We start from the raw sequence: 24,607 nt of genomic DNA, 5'->3' as shown, positions 1-24,607 counted from the left end.
GTTTAGAAAAAGCTGCATGGACATTTCTGATTCTGAGAGCTTCAAGTATGAGTTTTCTCAGTTTCACATAATTTTAGTTCTTTGGATGGTTCTCAAATTTTAGATTTAAAATTATTTCCCTTTATTGCTTGAAAGCCTTGCTCCACTGTTGCATCACACTCTGTGTGGCTCTTTAGAGGCCTCATCCCTTCTGATTCTTACAACTCTGTGTTGATGCTGTTTTCCATCATCTGTTGGGTTTTGGGATCATTTACTTACGCCTAGAAATCTCTAATTTCACACATTATTTTTGTCTGTGACTATTGCTCTTTTATGTTTCTGGGCTCTAAGTCCTTAGAAACATGTATACTATTCCTTTGGTAGTTTTCTCCCTCCCTCCCTCCCTCCCTCCCTCCTCCTCCCTCCCTCCCTCCCTCCCTCCCTCCCTCCCTCTTTCCCCCTTCCTTATTCTTTAGGATTTTTCTGATTTGGGATAAGCTCATTTAAGTCTGTGAACCTTTCATTTTTTGCACATAATTTCAATACTCCTCAATTTTGTTTTATTGCATATATTTTGATTAAACATTCTTTTATTATTAGGCTATTTGGAGTATATAGGTATATGTGATTCAGACTTAGATGTTGCAGGTATTTTCTGTAGTAGAATGGAGAAGGAATGGAGGGCTACATTCTTTCAGTCAGTCCCTCTGACTTCAGCTTCTCTAATATGGGATTCTAGGGATGGTTGGATACTGTGGGTGTGGAGGTTCCCTTGTCTGTATCTCCCTCTACAGGAACCTTAGACTATGCTGTCTACATACATGCTAAGTAACTCCTTACCAATTTTCAATCATGTCCAAATTTCCAAAACGGTGTTAAAATCTCGTAAATGCACAATTTCCTTATTCTCTTAATCACTAACATGCTATTTAATGTATTTCATTACTCTTAGACAATTTTTGCACACTATTGGTGAAGAAAATAAACTGGCACATTCCCTTCTCCTACCAACCCAGTACTGGAATCTGCCCATGTTCTTTGTCCACTTGCTGGTTGCTTTCTCACTAATATGTAACTTAATTATTGCAGTTTCTTTAAAAATAAATAATATTGTTTTCCTAATTTTATAATGTGGGGAGTAAAGTCTGGCAGTATATGAATACCACATCCCCAGTCACCTAGCTAGTGAGTATCAGAGCTGGAAGTGAAATTCATGACAGTTGATTCACCTGATCTCCTGGCCAACTTCCTACTTAAAATTAAAAAAAAAAAAAAGAAAAGAAAAGAAAAGAAAAACGCTGTGCCTACCCTGTCAGAGCCAATGTCTCTCTCTCCTCTTTCCATACCTGGCAAGGGTTTTCCTGTTTCAGAAGGGCTTCATTGTTAAGCCCTCTTTACCTTCTTCCTCTTCGTGTTACTTGTTGTTTTCTGTATTGACTTTGTTTGCCCCCTCCCTTCTGTGATGCTTTGACTTCTCTGATGGTGTCTTGTTTGCCATCTTTGAAGCATTCTTGATTTGTTGGTGACAGCCTTATCATCCCAAGGCCTTCCATTTCATCTCTGTCTGCTTCACTGCAAGTGAGATATTGATTTCTTGGGAGAGCCTGCTGAGATTGGGGGGAAAATCAATATCCCATTAGACTTAAGTGAGGAGTAGCAGAGCTCCTCAGCCGCCAGCCCACTGACCTGACATGCTGGGGCAGTACTCAAAGACTGGCTTAGCCTACTGTGCCCAGCTATATTCTGAAAGGATGAGAATGTCATAGGGAGAAGGAAGGTGGCCTAGTAGGGACAGGCAGCACTTTCCTATGCTCTGAAAGAAACCTGAAAGAAAACATTTGTGACTCCATAAAGAGGTGGAAAAAAAACGTGGAATGGCAACAAAGAATCACAGTAATTTGCAGACTGTAAGAGACAAGATGACATAAGGAAATATTGAATGGTGACTTCATAAGGGAGTTAACAGACCAACCCAGAATACTGCACAAAGCAGCAGGGGAAAGGGAGAATTGGGCTTGCACAAAAAAGGAGAGAAATGGAAAATCTTTAGAAGTGAAAACAAAAGACCTGTAGAAAGGATTCTGGGAGATGATCCACCTGCTGGCAGCCATACCTCATTATTGCCTATAATGCTGACATAAGGAAGGAACAGATCCCAAGAGAAACTCTCCAATCAACTACTCAGCTGGGAAGGGGGTGGTTAGAAAGACAATGCTGCATCATTGTGTCACTAAAGCACCAAATGTTCATCCTCCCATTAACAGGGTGAGGCCCATGACAGCCTCATGAATACTCCATGGGAGCCAACTCGAACTGAAACCTAGGAGAGCAAACTTACTCAGGCTACAGTTAGTGATGTTGACATGAGCAATCCAAGCGTTAGTAAGACAAGCATATGCAGACAAAGGGTAAATAGGGCCTGGTTGCATCAGAGACCTGGGTGCTGAGATCAACTCAGGGAAGTGTATTGATGTTGCATATTAGTGGGTGAAGTTAACAGGTCAACACTTACAAGGATATCTGGAAAAATCCAGAAGGATGGCCCACCCTTTCTGATTGTGCATAAATCCAGCACAGACCCATATTGTCTGATCATATATACCAGGTTTCTATGGAAACACAAACAGCAGGTCTGTCATCCTCAATTTACTCTAGAAAATACTTTATAGAGAATTTGGACCTAACATCCACCTCAGCAAAGCAGGGATATTAACTGAAGCTATAAATATCACTTTGGCTTTTATTTGTTTTAATTTTCATTTACTGTGGAGGTTGAAATGAGAAATGTCCCCCATAGGTCCCAGTACTTGGATACCTGGTTCCCAGATGGTTGTGTTGTTCAGAGAAGGTTAGGGTGTGTGGCCTTGCTGGAGGAAGTATGTTACTAGGGTGGACTTTGACTGCTCATAGTCTCACCCTACCTCCACTTCGCTCTCTTTGCTACATGATGAGGTTGAAGATGTGAGTTCTCAGCACTACAACTGCTTCCCTTCCACGGTGAACTCTTATCCAGAGCCATAAGCAAATTAAATTCCTTCTTACATAGTTACCTTGACCATGATAGTTATCACAGCACCAGAACGGTAATGAGTACATTTACATACAATGGTTCCTTATTTTGTTTTGCTTTTTTTTTTTAAAGATCTTATTCATTTATTATGTGTACAGTCTATACAGTGTTCTGCCTGCAGGCCAGCAGAGGGCACCAGATCTCATTCAAGGTGGTTGTGAGCCACCATGTGGTTGCTGGGAATTGAACTCAGGACCTCTGGAAGAACAGTCAATGCTCTTAACCGCTGAGCCATCTCTCCAGCCCCTTGTTCTGCTTTTTTTTTTTTTTACATTGTCCAATTAGTTTGTGTGATTATTCCATTTGTTTCGACACCTCCTTTGTTCTGTTCTTTCTGGTATTTAACTGCAACACCTGTAACTTTTTATATTTCTCATATCTCATTTTCTCTTTGTTTCATCCACCATCAATTCATGTTTTTACTTCTTCAATATAAGTGTCTATAGCACTAATAATTTTAAACTATTTAACCAAACAGTATCCCAACCCAAATTTATTCCTTTTCTTCTTTATTTTTTCCATTATTCTAATATTAATATGTCATCTTACTAAGCCCATTTTCCTTCCATTCTTACCCTTAGTAATGGATATCTTAGTATACACCACACTTTCCTGCTTCTTTATCCCTTAAAGTTAATATAGCTGAACTGTTTCTAATTGACCATGGTCACAATGCATATATTATTTGCGGTTGTTTCATAGCTAGTATTCTACTCCCAGAGTACTACTGGAAATCATGTCTGATGAACTATGTCCCTAATCTAATAAAATGGAATGGCACTGGAACCCAATTTCAACCTAAATCAACTTGAACATTGCAGTTACTTTCACTGAAGACTATTGATTATTACACAAAAATCCAACCAGCTACATAATCCCAATTGCTTAAGTCTTGGAGATGCACTAGAAGCAAAACAAACAAAACGACAACAACAACAACAACAACAACAACAACAACAACAACAAAACACAAAAGCAAAGCTTAGCAAATACATAGTGGCATGGTAAGATATTCCAGTTTGAGTGAATTAGATGAAACCCCAAAGGAAGACAGAAGAGTGAATTAGATGAAATCCTAAAGGAAGCCTTAAAAATAATTATAAGGATACTTAACAAAATCAAAGACACAAACTCCAGAATGAATTCAAAGAAAATGCACATCAAAAGCTGTATAAAATAAAGAAGCCAATAAAAGATACAAAGGAAAATTCCACACAGTGTTAGAAATACTAAAAACAAATTTAACTTTTACAAATGAAAACTAAGTAAGTCAAATTAAAAACCTCAGTGAAAACCTCATCAATATAATGAGTCAAGTGAAAGACAGACTATCAGGGTTTGAAGACAAAGTAAATGTATTAGATAGCAGACCAGGCCTTTGAAAAAACTCCAAAATCTCTTCATGATAAAAACTCTAACAAAACTTGTGGTAGAAGACATATACCCCAACATAATACAGACTATCTATGACAGACCTATCAACAATATTATTATAAATGGGGAAAACCCGCAAGCATTTTCACTAATATCAGAAACAAAAGGGGGATGTCTACTTTCACACTCTAGAAAGTATTTTCATTTATTCTTTGGGAATTTTATACAATATATCTGGTCATAAAAATACACAACTCTTCCCATTACCTCCTCCTACAACCACCATGACCTTCCTACTCTCTCCAACTTCTTTTCAAAGTCTTACAGCAATAAGATCACTAAAGGGAATAAAAACATACAAATAGGAAAGGAAGAGAAAGAATGTCAAAACATCCTTATTGTAGAAAATATAATCCTATATGTGAGGCCATAAAAGCTCCACCAGAATAGCCTTAGAACTGACAAGCACTTCCCCAAAACTGCAGGATGAAAAATGAACCCATGAAACCCTACAACTTTCTTTAAAATATAATAATAATAATAATAATAATAATAATAATAATAATAATAATAATAATAACAATAATACAGTAGTAATGGATGTAACAAAAGAGAAATCAGGAAAACAGTCTTACTCACAATTACCTGAAAACAAAACCAACAAATAAACCTCCAGAAAAATCTAGCCAAGGACAGAAAGCCCTATATATTGAAAAATTTTGAACATTTAAAAGGAAATTGTAGACACTAGAAGATGGAAAGATCTATCATTCAAAAAGACAGAATTAATATTGTGATAATACTATATAAACCAATGGAGGCAATCTACAAATTCATTGTAATCCCCATCCAGGTTACAGTCTTGTTCTCCAAGGATATAGAAAAATCTTCCAAAATTCACACTAAAGTACAAAAGAGCCAGAATAGTGAAAGTGATCATAAAATATAATCCTGATGCGTGGTGATATATTGTTTATGATCTAATAAATCTTACCTAAAGATCAGAATGCAAAGTTAACCACAGCCACAGAAGCCAGGCAGTGATGGCACACACCTTTAATCCCAGAGGCCATACTAGTTAGCCATAGAAGCTGGGTGGTGGTCGTGCACGCCTTTAATACCAGGACCAAGGTAGATGGATCTCTGTGAGTTCAAGGCCACCCTGCTATGGGCTACATGAGAATGAGTCAGTCTAAAGGAGAAACAGAGCTCACATATTTAATCCCAGGACTAGGGAGGTAGAGAAAGGAGTGGTATGGCTGGGAAGAGACAGAAACTTATTGAAATCTGGGTAAGTCTGAGGAGCAGCTCAGTAAAAATGCAATGTGAGCCCAGGATAACCCTTTAGGTCTGAAGTAGATTTAAGAGCTAATGGCTGACTGCTTTGCTTTTCTGATCTTCATATTGAACCCCAATATTTGTCTCTGTGTTTTCAATATTCATGCAACACTGATGGTATCACCATACCTGATTTTAAGTTTTCCTACAGAGCCAGAGTACCCAAAATGACATGGTACTGGATCCAAAATAGAATTGTATGTGAACAGAATAGAGGATTCATATAAAACCCCAAATAACTACAGCCACACGAGTTCTGATAAAGATGTCAAAAAAATATAGAAGGAAGCCTCTTCAGCAAATGATGCTTAAGAAACACACAGAAAATGCAACTTGAACCATCATCTTCTCTCCCTTGAAGACCCTCAGTTTAGTGAGGCCTTCCCTGCCCTTCTGAGTATCCCTGTGTTCTGTGACAGTACTTTTGTTCTGAAGTACTGTTAGCAGTTTCTTTAATGGTGTCCTAAATTTTGGGTGAGCTTCATGACAAATTCAGGCTAATTCTGAATCTATTCTGAGTTCAGATCTCAAACCTTCTGTCCTTTGTTCAGGTTTGTTTTAACCTGATCTTTTTTTTTTTGGCTTTTTTATATTATATTATCTTCCTCTTCATTTCTCTAGTTCCTGCAATGTTTATCAGTGTATTCTTTCTTTCATATTGTCTGGACTTCAGGAGTAAAATAAACTTTAGGTTTTACTATGTTGTTTATGGCTTAAAACTTGAAATTCCTTATTTTCTTTGTCCTACCATTAAGTGGGAATATTATCTTATTGGTACCACATGGAGAAAATAATCACAATTAAAAACATGAGATTAGCATTATCTATAATCTAATGACTGATTAAATTAGCTGTAAACATTTTATTTTGTTTCCTACCAATAAGGAATTTATGTATATGTGTGTTTGTGTGTATGTGGGGGGGGTTTAAAAAAACCTCCAGCCTAAGCTTTTAAGCATGCTTATTCCTTTTTATAACTTTACTTATTTATATTTATGTGTAAGGGTATTTTGTATGCTTGTATGTTTGTGTGCCATGGCCATACCTGGGGACCATGGAGGCCAGAATAGGGCATGAGATATCCTGGAACTGGAAGTACAATATATATATATATATATATATATATATATATATATATATATTGTTTACATTATAAAGCCTTATTCAGAAGAGGAGTGTCTGTCACTAAGCATGCACAATTATATACCTATAGATAGCAACTATATATCTATAGATAATGAGTCTGTCCAGATGAATGAAGTGTCAAAAATGAACATGGTAGTTGGAAGAGATAGCACAGTGGTTAATGGGACTGGTTCGCTGCTCTTCCACGGGGCCTATGCTTGATTCTCAGCAGCCCCGTGCTGGTTCACCTGTACTTCCAGTTCCAGGATATCTCATGCCCTATTCTGGCCTCCATGGTCCCCAGGTATGGCCATGGCACACAAACATACAAGCATACAAAATACCCTTACACATAAATATAAATAAGTAAAGTTATAAAAAGGAATAAGCATATAATATATATATATAATATATATATATCCATCCCCAGAAATAATGCTAAAATTTCCAAGTTCACATCTGCGTTAGCAGCATCTTCTACTTGGCAAAGATATTGTTCATTTTGCTCTAATAAATTGATAAAAATCATGTAAAGCAACCAGAAAATAGGAATTAGGCTTTAGTTCTTAAGTTTTAAGTAGGTCTTTTTGTAATTATTATTATTATTTTACAAAAGAATATATTGAGTAATTATGGCTCTCTGATTAAGGTCATTCTTTCAAGGCACTCCTGTCTCAATTCTCTTTAGCATCTCTGTCACTATGCCCAGTGCAGTAACCCAAATTATCCATGTGTCCAGCACATAGTGAAGTTATTAGTTGTCCCTGCACTTGCTGGAAAATGTAGCATTATGGAAAATACTTTTCTTACTCGTGTTTTCTTTAGGCTATCTAAAACACAAATATGTACCATATCTACACTGGTGTTGATGGTGTTACTATCTGTGAAGTTATATAACAAGGGCAACTAAAGATTTTCAAGTTCAAAATGATTCTATCCTATCAGGTTTCCTTTTCTGCTCCTATCCATGTTCCTCTTCCCCTCCTCCTGTGTGTTATAAGTTACCTTTTCTACATGCTGGGCCTATCAAATCACTGTCAATTGTAAATCATGTCCAGAAGATCTAAATGAGGCCACTCCTGGAACCACTGAACTTGGAGTTGTTCTAGCCTTGAGTGTGAACACGTGACCAAATCTAATTCATCTGAGTTCTTCCTCAGAAAATTTTGCATCTGAATTTGAGGACTGGAAATTATTTTCTCAGACATCAAAATGATGAACCAATGAGCCTAGAAGCTTCAAGTATCTTCCTATACAAAAAGCCACTACAGATAGAGAAAATGAAGCTGAGCTGATAGCATTTGAGAGCATAGTTTTATTGCCTAAAGCTTATGGAATAGCCCGAGTCTTTCAGCAATTTTGTCACTCTCGGGAACTAAACTCCAAATGCCTGGGACAAGTCAATAGGTTCTGAATTTTATAGTCAAAAGACTATGGCTAATCAAGTCAATAGAGTGTACTTGCTCTAGTAAGTGATCCATTAAACAAATGTCTCCTACTTAGAGCCTCAATATGAGGAATTGTCCTCATTAAAGGGGCAGTATTCAAGTTCCACTGCATTAGTCAACAGACAGGGATAGTCTCTAGGGTCATCTTCCAGTCTGCTTGGAAAAAGACAGAGTATAAATTCTCTGCCTTCACAGTTGATGAAATTGACATCACATACACACACACACACACACACACACAGAGAGAGAGAGAGAGAGAGAGAGAGAGAGAGAGAGAGAGAGACAGAGACAGAGACAGAGACAGAGAGACAGAGACAGAGAGAGATTTTGACATGGCCTTAATGACTAGCACAGTGGGCACTGACATGAGTGACAAGATGAATTTCCTATCTTAACAGATCTTGAGTTTAAAGGAACTTGAGTATAATGAAATGAATATCAACTTAGGTAGCTCATACTTTTCTCCCTCATTTTTCTTTCTCTTTCACAGAATAACTTACCTCAAAATGGCATTTTAAAAACTGTTTCCCTACATACTAGGTAATTATGGCAGAATACTACTAGGAAGTACCTAGAAGAGGTACCTAGTTTTACCTCATTTTGATTGGCAGGGATTACCAAGCTGTCAATGTACACAGTGTCTTTTCTTTTTTTCGTTTTTTATTTTGAATTACAAACAAGATTGTTTTACATCAATCCCAGTTCCCTCTCCCTCCTCTCCTCCCCTACCACCACCCCCCAACTAAAACCCTACCTATCACATAACCTTTCTGCTCCCCAGGGAGGGTGAGGCCTTCCATAGGGGATCTTCAGGGTCTGTCATATCTTTTGGGATAGGGCCTAGACCCATCCCTGGTTGTTTATGTCTTTTCATAAACAACCAGGCCCACTGTTTTAAATGTTGTATTATGTGACTCTATTTTGTTAACATGGTATTTGCACACATACACATACACACAAAAACACACTCCCTTCATCTTCAGCTAGACTCAGAAATGGAGAATGGTGAACATACAAATAAGATGTAGACAGATTTTTCTTTGGGCCTCAAACTCACAAAAATGATGCAGAGACTTATTACTAATTATGAAACCTCAACCTTAGCTTAGGCTTGTTTCTAACTAACTCTTACAACTTAAATTAACACATAATTTTAGTCTATGTTCCTCTCCACACTCATTACCTCCTTTCCATTTTGCCCATCCTGCTTCCTCAGCCTCTGGCTAGCAACTCTGCCTTTCATCTTCCCTGAGCTCTCTCTGTCCAGAAGTCCCTCCCTGCTATACCTCCTACCTAGCTATTGACCTTTTATCATTTTATTAAACCAATCAGTGGCATATCTTTATACAAAGTAATCACATATCTTGCAACATGATACCTTAGATAAAAGGTTAAAATCATGTTCTATACAAACGGTTGATAAACGCCTTCTCTGGTCCAACTTCTCCACCCACTACTCTTCCACATATCACTGCGGGTTCAAATTAGGAGCTGCCAGTTGTATAAAGAGAAGCACTAAGCCTGAGAAATATTGCATTATGTAATAGTCTTATGGTCAAATACAGGTATGGCCTTTGATACTCTTTCCCTATGTTAGCATAGGAGAAATAAAATGGGGTGGGGATTCTTTTTGCTTTGCTCAAGTCCTCCATTTCTACCTGAAATCCCCCAAGTCCTATCCCTGGCATCTCCAGTTCATTGTCTGGCGGTGGTGGTGTACGCCTCTAAACCCAGCACTCAGGAGGCAGAGGCAGGTGGATCTCTGTGGTCAAGGTCAGCCTGGTCTTCAAAGAGAGTTCCAGGACAGTCTCTAAACCTACAGAGAAACCCTGTCTCGGAAAACCAAAAAAAAAAAAAAAAAAAAAAAAAAGAACAACTAAACCAGATTTGAATTGTTGATCTACAGCCAGAGAGGGAAATAAGACTAACTTGGGCAGAGGCCTCCTTGAGTGCTCTAGCCTTCAGCACATCCTATGCTCTAGGTCAGCCTGGATCTGCTAAGCAGGGGAGTCAGTGAAGATGAGACAGAAGGAACAAGTTTGGCACACTTTAGTAGCCTGTACTCATTCAAGTAGGTGGTCTGAGCCAATAAAGTTTTATAAGCTGATAAAGAGGATGAGGTGTGAACAAAATTATACTTTAATTAATATAGCCAGGAGACAATTTGCCTGGAAAAGGAAGGGTGACTTTTAATGGGAACAAACTGGAAGCATGAAGCCCGAGAGAGTATACAGGGCATGAACTAGGGGAGAATGAGTATGGGAGGAAGGCAGATGCTGTCTGTCATCACCTCTGAAAACAAACATTCCTGAACTACAAATGACAGTAAGAGTGGCTGACACAGTGTGTTTAAACACAGCCCAAGACAAGGTGTATCTGATCTGTTGAAAGGCTCATGATTATTTCCTGACTAATCAATTGTTTTTAATTTTATTAATTAATATTAATCATTTATTCTCTTCATTGATGGGATATTTTTCATGTCCTATGGTGCACACTTTTCCAATTACAAACTTATGGAATGAAGAAAGGAATATATTACTCCATATTAGAAAGGAATATATTGTATAACAGATGCTATGCTCTATTTCAGGATGGTCACAGGATGGCTAAGGATGACCCATTATCTGACTAGGGAACTCAGTAGTTATAACTCAGGGATTTGAAAAGGCAGGTGGGTGGACTGAGTTCCCAGAGCGCAGGCTAGGGTTCTGGTAGTTAGCTAACATCACAGACATTCCGGACACTGAATTTCAATTAAAGATGAGTTTCTTAGCTTTTTCCAACATCTCCATTTTTACACACCATTCTTGTTCTTATTTTTATTCTCATTAGCATTATTCTGATTACAGTGGTAAAGATAATTTTATTTACATTACCTGAAAAAGCAAGATTTTTAAACTTTCTATGTCTCAGTCAGTGTTCTATTGTTGTGAAGAGACACCATAATCATAGCAACTCTTAAAAGGTATGCATTTAACTGGGGCTGGCTTTCAGTTTCAGAGGCATAGTCCATTATCATCATGGTGGCACACAGGCAGACATGGTGATGGAGAGGTTGCTGAGAGTTCTACATCTGATTGGCAGGGAGCAGGAAGAGAGAAACACTAGGGCTATCTTAAGCATTTGATTCAAAGCCCACCTCCAGTGACACACTTCATTCAACAAGGCCACACGTAGTCCAGCAAAGAAACACTTCCTAATTCCTGTCACTTAGTGCCACTTCCTAGTGACCAAGCATTCAAATATGGGGGTCATTCCTAACACTATATTCAAACCACCACACCTTACTGAAGAGTTAACTGATGAATGGACAAAAGGATAATATAGAAAGAATAAACAAACTGAAGGACTGGAAGGATATTATCAGGCTCAAACTGACCACTCATTTAATTTTTTAAAACGCTGTTATAGAAAGATAATACTGAATATATACCTATATAGACATATGTAAAATTTTTATATCTATTCATAAAATAACAGCAATTATGTATTATGTGTTATGTAATATGTATATATTACCCAAAGTAATATTTATAATTCTTATAATCCTGTATGTTTTTTGGTTTTAACCATCACATTACAGTTTTTTCTTAATTAAAAATTTACTTAATTTTATTTTATGTGCATGTGTGCTTCACCTGCATGCATATGCACTCTTTCTGTGCTTAACATATGTGGAGGCCAGGAACAGGTATCAAATCCCTTGAGAACAGAGTTAAAGACAGTTGTGAGCCACCATATGGGTATTGGGAACCTAAGCCAGGTCCTCTACAAGAAGAGCAAGTGCTTTTTTTAAATAGCTGAGTCATCTCTCCAGCACAGAAGAACTTTTAATGAAGAATTACCTAGATCAGGTTGTACTTTGGTTGTGGCTGTGTCGACTCATTGTAATTGTTAATTGATGTTGGAAGACCAGGCACATGTCACCATTTCCCAGACACAGCCCCCTGAGCTGTGAAAGAGAAGAGAAAGCTTTCAGAGCAAGTAAGCAAAGACCCATGCATTTGCTTTCCCTCTGCTCTGTGGATGAGAAGCTGAAAGTTCCTGCTTTGATTCTCCCTCAGTAATGATTTGTGGCCTGGAACATAAGCAAAATAAACTCTATCTTTCCTAAGTTTATTTTGTCAGATTATTTATCTCATCATTGTAAATGAAACTTGAACATTCTGACAAGTGGGTTTTATTAATTGGTTCTATCATATAGGCAAGGCTCAGGAAAATTAAGTCTTTGCCTAAATCTAGTTATTAAGCAGCAATGGTTAGTCTAAACAATTAGGAACAACAAATATAAATAATTATTTCTAAAGGAAATAAATAATACAAGTTAGGACTACTTGGATAAAAATCTAATTATCTAGCTGAATTCAGCTCAATAACCATAAACTGGTTCAGTCAATCTGCCCCCCACTTCCTCTGGATAGGGTGGTGTCACCAACTGGGAACAAATTAGAAAAGGCAGAGTGGCTTGTGGAGTAAATTCTGTTGTGAGCACATTTTCTTTCTCACTCTCTACTCAAATCACCCATATCTAAACTTATTTTCATTTTGGAGCCAGCACGTGTCACTCTTCTGAGGACCTGATCACTTGTTTAGTCAGTTAATTGGCTGTTCATTTACTCACATGCTATCTGCAACCACTGTGGTGGACAGTGGAATACAGCAAAAGCCCTGGCCTCTTAGTGAAGGATGTAGACAAATTAGCCTTTTTCTGCTAATCAGAAATAGGTGACAGTATTTGAAGGGCTTCTTTCCAAACCAAAGGAAATCAGGACACTCCACACAGACTATGGTGACCAAAGTATGACTTGAAGCAAGATGAGAATGAAATAGGAATACAGTCTTATATCTGTAGAAGTACCAGTGACTGTATTGGAGTAATGCCTGGATACTTCATCTCTGTGTATCATTTAAGTCTATTAAGAGTCCTGGGAAATAGAGTTGTTACTGGTCTCATTTTTCAGACTAAGAAGTGGAGACAGAGCCTTTCAACTTATTCTTGGTCACAGAGATAATTCGAATTATAGATCTTGACTCCGAAGCATTCTTTCATTCCATTACACCCTGCTGCTTCCTGAGACAATGATGCTCCGGTTTCAGTTTGCAGTCTTAACACACAGTGTTGCCAGAACAAAAGCATTTAATCAAGACAGAAATAGATTTTAAGACAGATCATTTCTGCTCACAGTGAGCAATCAATAACACTTAAAATTGAATCAAATACATCCAGCATACACTGTGGCTAAATGTTTATTCTGCATGTGTCTCAATCTTCTCTTCACTAAAGTGGGGCTAACAGTATATTACTTCTTAGATGAGTTAATATATGTAGCAGCAAGCATAGCAGAATACTGAGTAAGTGTCCAAGCAGTATTATCAGTTATTACTGTTAATGTTTATATCTGTTGGGTCATTTGGCTTCCAGAGCTGACAAATGAGAAAGGATATTAACCGAAGTTCTTCTTCATGAATGGAGTTACTAGGTCTGACTAAGTGATAGCGTTGAAACTTGGCTATTCTCCCTTTAAAACTGATTATTGGGTGTCTTAACACTGTGTTAGCAAAAGACTCACAGTGAGGGTAATTAAAACATGACTAAATTAAAAGTGAAGTGTTAATAGTAGCAGCATTCATGAGTGTTCTGACTGAGTGATCATTCATGCAAAGTTACACATGCTGGATTTGGAAAATACTTCTCTGTAATGTCAAACTCAATAAGCTCTTGGGAACTGTCTGCCTAATATAGGGTTGCAGGTAATGAAGGAGAAAACAATAGGTATGATGCCATGTTTCTTCAGGTTCAGAAATTTAATGGAAAAGAGTGAGTTAGCCCTCCCCCCCAAAAAGAGTGTGTTAGGTGCCAAGCTAGAGACAGTATGCATATGCCATTTAAAGACAGTAAACCTGAAAGTCTCCAAATTAATAACTAGTCATGGACCAAATGAAAAACACCATAGACGGCTCATTTCTAATCTTTCAGGTTTGGAAAGAAGCAATAGAGCAAAAAGGAAGGCAAGCTCATGCCTGGTGCCCTACATAGTGTTTATGAAGAAGAGTAAGCTAAAAACAGAAACTCAGCTCGCCTGTGGCCCTGTCCCCTCATAGAATATGTTTCAGGGTCATATGAATAACTTGATTTGTTGGCTTGGTAATTCAGGGAAAATTCTGTAATTTTATTTTTCTTGCTTAGGTGTTTGGGGGGGCAGGTTTAGCTTGACTGACACAAGGAAAATATGTAGATGGTACATGATTTATAATAACTTTTCCATAGGTATTAGTGATATTGCATAATATTAGAATTTAAGGAGTTCTTGTACTATTGGAAGTCAGTAGCACACAGCATGTATTATTATTGAGCATGATACTGTTGCGGGGACACCAGCAAAAGTCAGGAAAGACATAGTCCCCAGGGTCACTTGAGGCAGCTTTAAAGAGCCAGAGAATATAGAGAATGCATTTCACAAAACAGACAGGTGGCCACTCAGAAGAGATAACATTTTCAGAAATAAGGAAAACAGTAAGCAGCAAAATCTAAGAGGAGATACCTGTGGTTTGTTCCCCCCATGCAGTCCAGTAGCCTGTATTACATCTACGATTCACCTTTCCCCCAGTTTGCCTTCAATTTCTGGGGTGTCAGAAAGGCTGGAGTAGTGATGACTTGTTTCCCTTCCTCATTAGTGTTTGGTGACTCTGTAAATCTAGGGTGTTTTCAGGGCTAAAGTGGAGTACATCGTTGCCTGCGTTATGGCAGATAAGAGAGAAGAATGTGAGATATGAGGCCCTGAAGCTGGAGGAAAGCAACAGAAAGGATGAATTGGACTTTAACACCTAAAACATAAAGGACAGCTGGTAGGTGATGTAGGAGAACAGTAGCCTCACATGCCAGAAGCCCCAGGTTCAAACCACAGCACAGGAAAAAAAAATAGAGCTTGAAATTAAAGACAGTCGGAGCAAGGTGGAGATAAGAGCAGTGCTGGCAGAGGAACTCATTGAGTGTATTTGCAAACCTCTGTGTTCTGTCTTTTGCTGACAGCATAATTGCTTTCTGCCCTGATTGGTAATAATGCAGCTCAGTTTCCCAATAACCTTTAGTTTCTCTTTATATACCACATATGCTGTCTCATTCAGAAATAGGGACAGAGTACAAAGCTTTGGGTGTCTGTGACTGTTAGCAAGGATATAAGTAACAGGTAGCAGAGCATTTTCCAAGCAAACAGAAAATTCAGGGCTGTGAAGGCATGAGCCAGGTTCCTTCCAAGCCTAAGTGTTAACCGATCTTGAGTACAACATTCTATGAACTGAAATTTTCTCTTAAAAAATGATCACTTGGTATTGTTGTGGAGATTAAGAGAAAAGCTTCGTTATGAGAACAGTGTGTGAGGTATAAATCTCAGATGAAGTGAGCCCAAGCCAAAGCTTGGGATCTTCAAGAGTCAGTAAGTCCCAACCAAAATGGACAGGAGGAAGAAAGTGCAAAGCAGATGCGAACTCGGGCCTGTTACCAGTGTTCATTTCAACTGCACAAAAGAAAATATAGACTAACAAAGAGCTAGAGACCTTTCCACACATAGGTGTTCAATAGACAAATGACTCATGTTTTCCTCCAAGTAAGGAATTTTAAGCCCCTGTCTGTGTGAGACTTCTTACTGTAGTGTCATTACCCAACATCCACCTGCTCTAATTAGAACTTCAAGTGCTGAGGAATTTAGTGCCTTAACCTCAGGCCTCTGGTACATTTGGTATTTCGTTTGAGGTTGATGTATTTGGAAAGATTGTGGAAAGTGATTTCTTTGTTGGCTTCTAACGAGGTGGTTATGAAAGTTTTCTTTTAGAGTTTTTTTTTCCTCTCTGACACCAGAGGTCAAAAATTAAATAATTTGACCTCAGACAGATGTCCTAAAGAGTTGATTAAAAAACTGACTAGATCTCCTGACCTCAGACAGAGTTTGATGCTTTGCTCCACAGAAAAATCAGAACCACTCCAGTGTAGAACACTGTATTAAATTATATTTTCAGAAATTCCAAAATAGAAAACAGAGTATTTAAAGATATCTTTACTGTCTGTGTCTCATAACTGGGTGCACATTTCATTTCTCAATGTTTGTGTATGTTTGTTCTAAGGAAGGGAGGGGATGCATGAGCACTGCCTGTGTACATGTTTGCATGTAGGTATGTATGTATGCAGGCCAATGGTTCACATTAAGGACTTCTTTAATCAAACTCCACCTTTTTTGTTGGGACAGGTTCACCCACTAAATCTGGAGCTTACCAGTTTGGCAAACTGGCTGGCCAGCAAGCCCCAGGGAATGTCCTGTCTCTGGCCCTCCAGTACTGGGAATACAGATGCATGGCACCTTACTGTTTTTACATGGATGCTAGGGAATTGAACTCAGGCACTCTACCAATTAATCTACTACTCTGGTCTGTATATGTGTATGTGTGTGTTGTCCATGTTTACATATGTTGTATGAGTGCATGAGAACATTAATTTGTAAATAACCTACTTGTCTAACCATGGCACTCACACCATTTGCTTTAGTGAAATGCTTTGTTGGCAGTTTTAACCCTTTTCTTTTGATACAGGGAAGGGTACCCATAGCTCAGCCTGAGCCATCTGACCTGAAGCTGCTAGCACAATAGACCATCTCTGCATATTGCGCATATGTGAATGAACTGGCCAGATAGCAACAGCCTCTGTGTAGCTTGGGAATTATAGAATGTATAAATTCCCTTTCAGGCAGAAGGGGCTCCTGGGATACTGTTACTGCTCTGAGTCACATATGCAAACAAAAATCCCCAGGTAGCATTTTACAGTTGAGCCAGGACATCTACTCTGCAGTCACCTGCGGTCTGAGTCTGACTGTGTTTACCTGGATGCCAAGGAGCTCAGTGATGCCTGAAACCTAACTGATGGTTTAACAGGCAGGGTCTGATCATCCACCTTGTGGAGATGAAAGGGGAGGGATATTTATTTAAATGTTAGGCTGAAGTGGACTCAGAATGTAAAATGACCTACTGTGAACCCTGATGCCTGATGATCTGAATTCAGTCCACTGTGGAAGGACAGAAGTGACTTCCTCAAATTGGCACACACACACACACACACACACACACACACACACACACACACCACTAAATCAATAATTCTTTTAAAAGTTTCTATCTTGCTATTTGTTTTCTCACCTGTGTCCTTTGGCTGTGTCACGTGGTTTACAATGAAAGTAAGAAAGAGGATACTAAATATATTTGAATGGTTATCAGCAGTTAAAATTCAGCTTACCTGAGGTCCCAATGACATGCTCCTTCCCTTTTTTATTCTGTCCATTTCACTCCTGCATTTATTGGGGAAATCTTTAGAAGTGTTGAAATGAGTTGAAGTTTCCTTTAGACACTACATACACACTTCCCTTGCCTTTTGTCAGTAAGCGTGTGGTCATTATCAATATTTACTATTTTCCCTGCACTCACACCTGTGGATTGGGGCTAGCTACTTACTCTCTGTCATTTTCAGTGTCCTCAGCTGCCAGATGAAGGGATAGAATTCACACATTACTGTTCTTGAGATGCTGAGTGAAATCTTACCAGAACAGAATATAGATGCTGCTATATATACCCTTCGCTGCTTCAAGTATTTCACTTGTTTTAATATTAATGTGATTAGCTATGATCACCTGTGTGGCAGCTTTTAAAAATTCTCTTTCAAGAGGGATTGGTTACTTTTCTATTGTTGTAATAACATATGACTTAAAGAACCTTAAAGTAGAAAAGGGTTTATTTTAGCTGACACTTCCAAAGGATGTGTAGTCCACCATACCTATAAAGTCATCACAATAAAAGCAGGCTTGCCTGGTAGTCAGGAAGGAGAAAGATATGTTTCATGCATACAGGAGAAAACAGGAGAAAAAGCAGATAGTGAGGCCTAGCTATAAGACCTTAAAGCCCCCCTCTAATTACCTCCTTTATGCAGCAAAGCTCCACCTCCTAAGGGTACCATACCATTCCCAAACAGCACTACCACCTAGGGACCAAGTAAGTCCAAGTACATGAGTCTGTGGTACACATTTCTCACTCATAATGTCATTGAAGCTTCTGAGGCTTTGAACTGTCATGGGATCACACAGCCAGAAAGGGTGTGGGCTGGGACTAAGATAAACACCTGACTTCAGACACCTTTTCTACCCATTATATCCATTCCTTTTTACAGCATGCTTGTGGTGAATATAGTGATAAATGGAAGCCCTGAATGTTTCCTTGCTTCATCTTACCTCTCTGATCAGGATCAGGCATGTTGCATGATAACTATAAGCAAGCACACCAGTACTGGAATTTATGAATCATGTACTGATGATGGTTAAGGCTGAGTGCTCAGTGTCCCATGGTCTTGTCTGTAATGGGATTGTAGAGAATTGTCCTTATTAGCACTTCATGTTCAAGAGATTCTAGCTATTAAACCTCTGCAATAAACTGATCCGCAGATGTTCTTTCCAGATACTTTAAACCTCTGTGGTTCATACAAACTTTTCTAGTTTGTAAGCCCAGACTGGAATGGGACTTTCTCATCTTCATGTCTATGCCTAGTACTTAGCAGGAATGCACATAATACTGTATAAATGGTGGATGTGTCCCATTCACCATGAACTGCCACTCTGTTACTATTTAGGGCCTCTATGAAGATTCTGTTACTCCTTTGCTCTGCTTGGTTCCTTTGTAGAGCCCCATTCATCCACCCCAGTCCTAATCCAACTTACCTTTACTTGGTAAGTTATTCTCCAAAACCAACTTGTCCTTCATCATTTTATCATTTGCAGAAACCATCTTCCTAGGCTGCCAGTGGTTGGATAGATATTTTAGTAGCTTCCTCATTATGATGAATAGATTTTCATTTATTTGCCATTATTAGCATTTAACCATTATTGTGGGAAATTACCAATACTGAGCCAAGTGGAAATATAAGGGTATTTAATAGGGAAAAGCCTTACTTACAGAGCAACCTAGCCAGCCGGCATGGCAGCAGTCTGTCCAAAGTGAAACCGAAAGAGAAAACACAGTTACTCTGTGTCACCCTGACCATGCCCTCGAAAGCATGTTCAGGCACACCTGTAGCCAGCCCCTAAGTAGGAACAAACCGTGTTCATTAAGAGATTTTTTTGTCAAATTTACATTAATAAATGAAATCCATATTTAACTGCCATGTTAACATATAAATGGAAAATGTTTAAAATATCACTATAAAGCCTGTTACATTATATATATAGAGGCCCTCTTAAAGTTTTCTTATCATATAAACATATTTTATAGTGTCTAGCAAATTAAAAGGAGAATTATTAATATCTATTGTGTCTAATATTGGGTAAAGAAACTTTCTGACTGCATCTGATCTTTAAAACAGTTTGGACAGTGTTTTGTCATGGGTCAGGAAGAACACACGAGGTTCCACCTCTCCCTCAGAGACTATTGGTAGTCACTGATTCCTGGGGAAGGGATGTCATTTTCTTCAGTAGTATAGACACAAAAATGTAGTACATGTTCCATTAAATAACCTTTCGAAATTCTCATAAAACAACCCTATAAACTCAGTGAGTCACACTGTTGCTGGCAGTTTTCTTTTGTCCGCCTACGTCCCATGGCTTCTTCAGCCCCAAAGAAAAACATGGATGCTATGTTAGTTATAAAACTATTGGTTTGTGGCTAGGGCTTCTTATTGGCTAGCTCTCTCTTAATTACTAACCTATAATTACTTATCTATGTATATCTACATGGTCTGGTCATATTACCAGAGAAGGGTCTGGACCTGCTATTCTCCTTCATGGTCTACATGGCAACAGTTGCCACAGGTTCCCTCTGCCTACCTCTCCCAGAATTCTCTTTGTCTCCTAGTCCCACCTATCTTTTCTGCCTGGCCACTAGCCAAACAGTGTTTTATTCATCAACCAATAAGAGAGACGTATATACAGAAGAACATCCCTTATCATCACTCAGAGCAAAAGACATCAAAGTGTGAGGGGAGTTTTGAAAAGGAAGCATTTATGTAGAAGAAGGAGGGGGCTGAGAGAGGGTAGTGGGAATGAACATGACTAAAGTTCATATATATGTGTGTGTATGCATGTATATGTATATATATATGTCAAAGAATAAATATTTAAAATTAGAAAAAATATTGAAAATAAACACAACTTTCTTTAATGCCAGAGAGTGGTCTGACCTTCCAATCCACCTGCTGTGCATTCATACTGAATGTCTGTAACCTTTCTAAACTGAAAGTTTCTTACCCACCAATGTATGATAATGACTCATGTCTGGTATTGGGGGTGGATTATAGTGCCTTCCTTTCTGACACAAAAGCAATAGTTAATAAGAAAATGCTATTGGCTTATTAGTTACTTGGTCATATGCTTTAAATTCACACTAGCATATAAGATTTCCTTAGTGAGAGATGTTGTCCCATATGTGTAGGTCCTTCCTACAAGACTAAGTGAGGTTATCCATTCTCACCATCATGAATGTAATATAGTAGAGAACCAGTAACCAGGCTTTCCCTTAGTGACATCAGCAACTGGACTGATTCAGAAGCAAAACACTGAGTTCGGTCTGTCCCAAAGAGCCAGACACTCACTGCCTAAGCCCAGGTTATTGCTTGGAGCAAGGAGTTCAGGTGTGACCTCTGGTGGGAGCAGAAAGTGTGACAGGTGTACCAAGCATGGACTGTGACCTCAGGGCACAGTGGTCTTCCCACCAGGGAGCAGTGGCATATGTTTTTGCTGTACCCTAGTTTCCAAGGAATGGAACCAGTGCTGGAGCTACAGAAGAGAAGGCACCCACCTCCCACCTTACTGGTAACAACAGAATCAATAAGAACAAAAGCTAATCCTTATCCTTCAGTATTGTAAAGAGAATTAAAGAGTGAGCCTAAAGTGTTTGGCATGTGGATATAAAGTGTACTGGCCAGTCAAGTGATGCAAGTTTTTGTTAGTCTTGTCTTGTCAGAAAGACCCTTTATAGTTGACAAAGCAGAGGCTCAGAGACTACTATGAGGACTATTCCAGCAAAAACCAATAACAAGGTGTGTCAGCATGTACTCTGGCAGTAGATAAGCTTGGTGTCAGGTCTGAGGATGTAGAGTATGATAACATGTGTTTTCAGCTAGCACCATTGGCCATAGATACATTTGGTGACCATTATCCCCCTTACCATTTTCTAGGTAATAATACCCCGTGCAAGGATTTTTTTTTTTAGTTTGGCACTTTCTTTTTATTTTATTTTATTTTTTTTGCAAGGATCTTTAAGTAGATCAATGATTTTGAGAAAGAAAAATACTAGGAATAAGTAATTTCAGTTCAAGTTGCACAAAAAGACACACTGATGTAACAGTTTGATAAAGCAAAAACCCTTATCTTTGAGCAATGGAATGTCTGAAAGTACATTTCTAAAAGTTCTATAAATTGTGAGATCTTCACTGAATTTTACATGAGAAAAGATTTTTTGTTTTAGTATTCTGGCAATGAATTCCTTATTACTTTTATTTTTCTGTTTACAATTTATAGTAATTAAACATCTGATATATTTTTTAGATTAAAGTAAATACTTTACTTTAAATATATGTTCCATATATTTTTCAAAATTGGAATTTGTTCTACTATTGTGTACCACATTCATTGCTTGCCTGAGCACGTGTGTGTGTTAAGGAGAGGGGAGTGCCACCATGTCATGCCAACTTGCCTGTGTGTAAGTCAGAAGACAACCTTGAGTGTTGATTTTCAACTTCCACCTTGTTTGACATTGGGTCTTCTTGTGCTTATTGCAATCCAAGTGCCAGACTAACTGGCCCACAAGTGCCCAGAAAGTCTCCTGTCTTTCCAGTCCTGCATTCACTTTTGATTTCACATTTTTCTTTAAAGAGTTACCTCCATCTAATGTCTAGATGATACCATGGTAAAATGATTTCTAATCTTAGTGAGCTCCAATAGCACAGGCATAATTCCCATCTATGCGGCATGTATCATGAACCGATTGGAACAGAGTCTAAGAATTCTCACCTCAAGGTTTCCATGAATTCATATGAAAAGAATGTGGGACAATTAAATCCTGGTCTTTATTGCTTCTAGCCAAGAAAGTAAGACATGTACTTTTTTGTGCTCTTTATATTTAATGGGCCGGCAGCTGTTACATGTTCATAACTGAGTTCAGGGAGGCCAGAAACATGGTGACTACAAGGAAAAAAAAGTAGAAATACTGGGTAAACTGCTAATAACTGCTACAAAAGGTGTCAAACTGACTCTATTTCCTATTGAGACTTTAAAAGCAGTATGCGTTGGGGGAATTATAAATCTAAGCTAGACTGAAAACTTATTTTCTTCTTATATGATTATGTAACAGGCAAAAAATAAAAAAATTGAAAACTAAAATATGTAACATTAAATAAATCCAGTAAACAATATTGTTGATATTGGACAAAATAAAATATATACTTTAACTTTTGTGATGAACCAAGAGATATAAAAGAGAAAGAAATGAAGAAAGGAAGAGAAGAAGGAAGAAATGAAGGAAGGAGAGAGGGAGGGAGAGGGAAGAAGGGAGGGAAGGAGGGAGGAAAGGAGGAGGGAGGGAGGGAGGGAGGGAGGGAGGGAGGGAGGGAGGGAGATATCCATGAGAGTGAGGGAAAATAAGAGGATATATGGATAATGTATAGAAAGGCTTTTTTTTCCCCAAGAATCACCAATCCCACTGCCCTGGCTGGGGAGAAAGCTCAGTGGGTAAAGCACATACATGTTTTGCAAGCACAAGGATTAATGTTTGATCCCCAGAAGACAGGAAACCAATTCCAGACAAGCTGCTACAAAATACTTTTAATCCCAGTGCTGGGGAGGCCTAGACAGGAAGATCCTCAAGCCCCACAGGCCAATCAACCTAACCTATTTGGCTAGTCCCAAACCAGTGAGAAACTATATCTCAAACAAAGGTGGAGGTACCTCAGATGAAACACTTAGGTTGTCCTCAGACCTCTCTATGCCTATGCACATATATGCATGGAGACAACAGGAGACACACACACACACACACACACACACATTAATTTTTAAATATTGGATTTTGTCTTATATGATACAGTTATTTCACAATGTTGCATTAAAAAAACTTGTTGTTTTTTTCCTCCCCCTTAGGAGAATATAAACATTGATGAAGCTTCAAGATGCCTGGTGAAGCACATACTTGCCAATGAGTGTGACCTCATAGAGTCCATAGAACCAGACATTGTGAAGCCCCACCTCACATCACCCAAGGTTGTCAGCTGCTCTGGTTGCGCCAAATCTTAGAAGGCACCTCTGTTGGCATATGGCAGACACAACCCCATGGCCCTAATGAATTGTGCTTCATTTTCTCTTTACTACCATTTTGGGTAAGTGTCAGGATAGAGAAGCACATGTGACAAGCCAAAGATGTATGACTGCATGTTTCCTGTCAGAGAGGAGCAGAAGATGTTCTTTATATGTTTTCCCTGACCATCAGCACAGTGTTTACAAGCCTTTTAAACATTTGTCTGTTGTAAAATGCTGTTTTATCACTGAGCAAAGTCACTCAGGGACACATCCAGCTGTGGTACATGGTCCTTTAAATCAGCAAAGGCCTCTAGTCTTCTTGAGAAGGGGAATAAGAGAGCAAGGCAGAGGTCAAACTAAGTGTGGCTTTGCCTCACCCTGGTGCGTCTTTGTTCAGGATTCAATTTGCTTCTGGGTGGCCCTATAGGTCTATTAAATAGAAACGGTATTTTTGCCATTCTTAGAAGACCTAAGGGTTGTCTGTGATGTTGCTCTTCAGAATCGTGTGCACAGGCAGCCTGTGCTTTTGTTGCCTTCATTGTTACTTGCTGTGCCCCGAATGCTGGTTTAACTGAAAACTTTATGGAAAGATCTGTTCCCTGTATGTGCCTTTCTTTTAGCATCCTCTGACTCAAGCTGTGGGAGTTCTCTGTACATGTAAGATATATTACATAAATTTTTCACAAGTGGAAAATAAAAAATTAAAGATGCTGTTTCCCTGTTTCTGATAGTGCCTTCCATTTCTTTCTTAGTAGTGTGGAATTGTTGATAATACAATAATGGTTCTCAAATTCTATTTCTACATTTGATTTTAGAAAGGAGTCAAGGAATGAGATGAGTTTCTGCATCAACTGTTTCATTCAGTATATAGGTCAAGGAAATAACCAGTGTTTATGAATTTTTGGTTAATCATAGGAATATATCTTTGCATATTCTGTCTAAGAGTATTATAGAACAAT

The 24,607-nt window shown here is 38.5% G+C and overlaps 1 protein-coding gene across 1 annotated transcript in view; it reads left to right on the top strand.

Moving 5' to 3' along the window:
* The window catches only part of Rab38 (RAB38, member RAS oncogene family), a 63,839-nt gene extending 39,492 nt beyond the window's left edge, over positions 1–24,347 (top strand). The window contains exon 3 of the mRNA XM_027407593.2: positions 23,493–24,347. Within this exon, the coding sequence (XP_027263394.1) occupies positions 23,493–23,645 (153 nt within the window). The 3' untranslated portion in view covers positions 23,646–24,347. The remainder of the gene's footprint in view (positions 1–23,492) is intronic.
* Positions 24,348–24,607: the final 260 nt, after the last annotated feature.

Source organism: Cricetulus griseus, chromosome 3, assembly GCF_003668045.3.
Source record: "Cricetulus griseus strain 17A/GY chromosome 3, alternate assembly CriGri-PICRH-1.0, whole genome shotgun sequence".
Lineage (NCBI taxonomy): Eukaryota > Metazoa > Chordata > Mammalia > Rodentia > Cricetidae > Cricetulus > Cricetulus griseus.
The sequence above is the reverse complement of the archived record's forward strand: the minus strand, read 5'-3'. Positions and strand labels throughout refer to the sequence as shown.